The 5,503-nt window shown below is 33.8% G+C and overlaps 1 protein-coding gene across 1 annotated transcript; it reads right to left on the minus strand.

The window, feature by feature from the left end:
- Window positions 1–3,522: 3,522 nt before the first annotated feature.
- LOC126748795 (probable NADH dehydrogenase [ubiquinone] 1 alpha subcomplex subunit 12) lies at window positions 3,523–4,238 on the minus strand. Its single transcript, XM_050458263.1, has 3 exons — window positions 4,031–4,238; window positions 3,853–3,971; window positions 3,523–3,797 (listed from the first exon to the last, which is right to left on the minus strand). Exons 1-3 carry the CDS (start codon window positions 4,120–4,122, stop codon window positions 3,589–3,591), a joined length of 420 nt encoding a protein of 139 aa, XP_050314220.1. The 5' UTR covers window positions 4,123–4,238; the 3' UTR covers window positions 3,523–3,588.
- Between the last annotated feature and the right edge of the window lie 1,265 nt (window positions 4,239–5,503).

The raw sequence follows: 5,503 nt of genomic DNA on the forward strand, positions 1-5,503 counted from the left end.
GATGAAGCTGTCGATATGATTGCGGTATATTTTGAATGTCTTCAAAATGCGGCATTGGCTCAAAGGGTATACAGAGCTCGATATCCAAATCGGCGTTTACGCGATGCGTGAATTTTTCCGCGTTTAGTGCGAAATTTGCGTAATACTGGCAGCTTTCGACCTCAGTTGTGAAGACACTCGGCTAGAACAAGGGAAGACAATATTATTAATGTCTTAGCATACGTAGAATTCAATCCCCACTTTAGTATCAGAGCAATGTCTCATTCACTCTATTCTAAACATTTTAAAGGATCACAACTAAATTTTTATGTCACAAAAAATACTACTTTATATATTTCGCAATGTGTTTTTTTCAAATTTTTAGACTGCGCCCATATCATATGGTTTTATATCAAACCTTGAATCACGGAGACTTTGACCGACGGTTAGATTATTGTCATTGGATGTTGGGCAGCATTAGGGAAAATAAAGAATTTTTATCCGAAATTCTTTGGACAGATGAGGTCACTTTTAGGAGTGATGGAAACATTAATTTGCATAATATGCATTATTGGTGTGACAACAATCCTCACTGGTTGCGGGAGGTCCAACATCAAGACCATTGGAGTCTCAATGTGTGGTGTGGCAGTCTGGGCGAAACTATTATAGGTCCCTATTTCTTTGAACAACCACTAAATGGTGCCGTATTTCTTGATTTTCTGGTGAACCATTTGCCTCTTTTATTAGAAGATATACCCCTGGAATTACGACAAAATATGTTTTTGTAACTAGACTGTTGCCCAGCACATTTATCAAGAAATGTGCAAGAACATGTAGATTTAAGATTTCAACAAAGGTGGTTGGCCGAGGAAGTCTATTTCCTTTCCAGACCTCACCTGTTTGGAATTATACCTATGGGGTCGGTTGAAAGATATTGTTTACCAAATTCAACCAACAACTAGAGACGACATGAAAATAGGAATATAAGAAGCCATTTACAGCCTGTCAAGAGCAGAAATTGAAGCTGCTGTAATGTGCACGCATAAGCGGCTCCAACAATGCATTAAGTTTGATGGAAGACAGTTCGAGCATTTAAGGAGGCATTACTTTTATTTCAAAATCGGTCATTTATGTTATTATGCCCATAAGCGTATTTTTTAAAAACTTTTTGAACAAAGAATATTTAAAAATTATTAAATTAAAACATTTTATCGTTGAACCTTGAAAAAAGACAAATAAATAATAATAAATATTGGTGTAATAGCGTCTTATTAAAATTATATGATAACTAGATATTCTTTCTTCGATATTTCAGGCTACGAATAAGATATCGAGATACGGTTTTCACTGGCCTATTTAACTATCATTTCACTACATTTTTATGAAAAAAAAGTCATATTATTGCGTTTAATTTTTTAGAGAATTTTGCAATTTTCTGTTAATAGATCAAAAAACGCGCTCTAGCGGCATTACTAAGCACTAGATATATCACAGATAAGACGGATTTGATGTAGCAATAAATGTTTTTTTCAACGAGACCAAGTTTGTTAAAATGCGTTCAGTCGTTTAGGAGTTACAGCTGTTTATTTTAAAAAACATTGAATTACCCCCCACCACTTTATTTTAATAGATACGTCACAAAGTGTTAAACAAAAATTATTTGAGTAGAGCTGAGCTTTAAAAAGCGTATATTTTTTTGTAACATTTACTGGGTAGATTTCAGTGAAAAATCACTTAAAAAGTTTAAGATGGCGGTTACGCCCCCTGGCGACCATCTTGGAACTCTGAAAATATTTTCCACGATATTTTTTTGGTCAATTTAATAATAAAGTTTTTTACCGCAAGTCTCTACGACGAATAGTTTCCAAAATACAGCACTTTGCATTCTTATCTGGCCACCCTGTACATGTTGAAATAAAGTCGTGATAATTTGTAAACGTGTTGTTTTTAAAAACGCTCTTTTCCCATTCGATCGTAAAATTGGCATGTGATACATCCATTTGTTATAATTTTGTGTAGAATCCAAAAATTTTATCACATACAGGGAGTTTCATTGAAAATAAGAAAGTTGGTATTGACTACATTATAGTATACAACATTTTTGGTGAAAAAAATGCGCAACCATAAATATTAATCGACGTGTGCGAGGGTTGTTTCGAACACGCGCTTATTTATTGTTTATTGAATTTGTAATATTTAGAATATTTTTGCAGTTCACTGTATATAAATAGTGCAAAAAACTTAATTATTGTCACTCTTCCAAAGTTGAAATAATAAATCAATGTAGTAAAGAAAGGGGTTTTTCAGACTGTCTGAAGAAGGCTGTTGTTATACCTGTACATAAAAAGGACGATCGGTAGGATGTTTCCAATTATAGGCCAATGTCCTTGTTGCCCACAATTTCAACCCTTATTTATATGAACCTTCAGGTCATGCAGGGAAAAAATCACCTTGTTTGGTGATGACGCTCCAATTTTTTGTCATTGCCAAACCATGATTCTCTTTTAACCTAAACTTCAGGATCTTGTTTATAAAACTCTTTTAGTCTTTTGTTTTAAGTATATTGGGATATTTTTTCTTATTGTACATATATTTATACCTTTAAATGTCTAGAAGACTCATATTTGTCTTTTAATCGTGATGTTTTAATAAAGTGTACTTTAAAGTGAATTCTTTCATGTTCTAAGCTGAGAAGGTGCCTTTGAATATATTTGGCAAAAAGACTTCTGCATTGTAACTAAAATACTTGTTTTAAATATAGTATATCCCACCACATTAAAGTTAGCTCTGGTAAAGCCATTGTAGAAGAAAGGTGATATTATATAAGTCTTTATTTAAAAATTACCTACCAATTAGTCTTTTGTTAATCTTTTTTAAGGTGTTTGAAATTGCCAATGCATAAGGCTTATAAACTTCTCTTATACTGAGAACCTTAAACTTATAAGCTTCATCTACTACAGATTCGTTAATGTAGAGGCATATTTAGACATTTGGTTTACTTATATTGACTGGTCTGTATATGTGAGTGCTTACTATTTTTGTTCTGAAGCAGAGAAAAGTTGCAGCAATTTGAGCCATTTCTTAAAATTTAAACAAGTGTGAGTTTTTCCAATCTTAGGCTAACAGTTATAGAAAGAGAGCCTACTTATTCTTGTATAACATTTTTTAAGAAGTTGGATTGTGATATTAAATCAAAGCTGCATTTTAATATTTTTAGAAGGTAAAAAAGCAGTTAATATATTAAGAACCATAGACAGTTTGAGGGTTTTTGGCCTGCATAATTTGTTTTAGTGCTGTTTTCTATTCTTTCTCTTACCTTAAATACATATGAAGTGTTTTAATTTTTACTGTTTTTCCTTTTTAAATTGAAAAGTGTAGTTTTGGACAAAATTAACAGGAAATTTTTCTTCATGATGCTTATTGTTCAATTGTGACATTTTTTTTCTATATATAATATATAATATGTACACATTTTTTTAAATAAAAGTTTTAACTTTGACTTGACTTGCAACATGGGAAACTGGGAAAAGTTAACAGCAAATAGACTTTTTTACACTTTATACTTCTAACACTATAAACATACATAATTTAATTAAAACCAAAACCCACCTACTTCTTTGGTGGTACCCAAGCCTCAATTTTGGGAGTAGTAGTAGAGTAAGGCATATACTGGAACTTAGTACCACTAAAGTTTTCAGTATGGTCTAACATCCACTTATACTTTGGCCTGCCAGGGTCTTCACTGGGTAAATAATCAGTTTTGTAATGTAACCACCCGTACCACTCTGCAGGTACTTGACTGGCATCATAATTTATCCCTAAAAATTCAAATCTGATATAAAAAGTTTTTTGTTTGAGGTATAGTCAATTTACCAACATGCTCGGCATACTCCACCCATCGGTTTCTACCATAAAAATAAGCCTTGTTTTCGTAATATTTGTTGCCGTATTTATCAGTTCCTACAAGAGTACCTGGTCTCAGTGAATCCATTCTAAAAGTGAGAAAATAAAATGGATGTTTGAGTTGTTACATAATGGAGAAAATAGGCACCTCCAGTATTTGTAAATGGATGCTTTAAGACCACCATATTGCTTAATGGTTTGGCGGAGGCGCAGGAGACGGTCCAGGCCAAAATAGCTCATTGTAGAAGGTGTAGAGCCCCTGTTTTAGGTAATTTTTTAGGTAAAGTTTTTTAAGAAGACTAACCTAAAAATATATTTGTCAATATCACAGCTGAACTTTCAGCTGTTTATTGCCAAAATGTCACTTTTGACATAACCTACCGATTCCAAGCGGTCTACCGGTAATTACTTGTGATGCGAAGAGTCCGGAAATCCGAATATCAAATTATTCCGAATCAATCCTGATATCTAAATCGTCCGGATGCACGCCGCCAGTCGACCAACAATGATAATTAGCTATTTTATTTTTAACATCATGTAGAAATCCGTAAAAACGAAATGTCTAATGGGTTGCATAATGCATACCTTATATTCGAAAAACAGCTATAAAAAACGTTTATCGGACGGTCGAGCATCGAGCCCGAAACATGGCATAATTTGCCGAACGGGCGAGACATCGAGCGGAAGAATTAATCCGGATGAAAAAACCGAATTCTCAATTCATCCGAATCAATACTGGCCAGATATTGAATTAATCCGGATTTTTACAACATTAGTAATTACCGTTCCTAAATGGTATTAACCAAACACGTCCAAGCGGACACGATTGGTTATGTTATAAAGGGACTGTTCAAGGTGAACCAAGGGCTTAACCGCGGCATAGAATAACCAGACAAATAGAAAAATACTCCAATGCATTGTAAATGGCACCTATTTGGACATCCAACTCGATCAGCTGAGACGGTAGTTGGGCGGCCAAGGAATTTCGCTCGCGATGCTGCACTGGGATTCTAAAATCACGATTCGACACGATTACTCGATAAGACTGATTCTAAATAACATTTTCAGTCGTGAGTGTCTTGCGGATTGCCTAGTTTTTAACGATTTGTCGACGACACGCTTGGGTATATCGTATACACCAGACGATATAGCTTCTTCCTTTTTTAATACGTGCATAATGTGACAGCATCCTTTTTTAAACGTATTTGTTTCATTTATTGTTTACCAATAGTCATAGCAGGTTTTCATTAGTATATCAAGAAGCTTTCTTAAACACAACAACTAATAGATTTAATTCAACAAAATCCATAAAATTACTGAAATTATTGACAATCACCTACTGACTGATTAATTTTTCAAATATAAGAGATGAGAGAAATTAATAAATTAACATATACAGGGTGTCTCACGACGAATAGACGCGATCGATATCTCGGAAACTAATTTTTCAAAAATTTTGAAAATTTGGCAACATGGCACAGTCGATGGGGGCTACACAACTAAAATATTTTGACAGTTGTCACGTTTCCGGTTATACCGGAAGTAGGTATCAACTTCGTTATTTTAAATGGAACATCCTATATATTTTTACATTTTTGGCTTTTACGTGAAATTCTAAGTA

Source organism: Anthonomus grandis, chromosome 2, assembly GCF_022605725.1.
Source record: "Anthonomus grandis grandis chromosome 2, icAntGran1.3, whole genome shotgun sequence".
Lineage (NCBI taxonomy): Eukaryota > Metazoa > Arthropoda > Insecta > Coleoptera > Curculionidae > Anthonomus > Anthonomus grandis.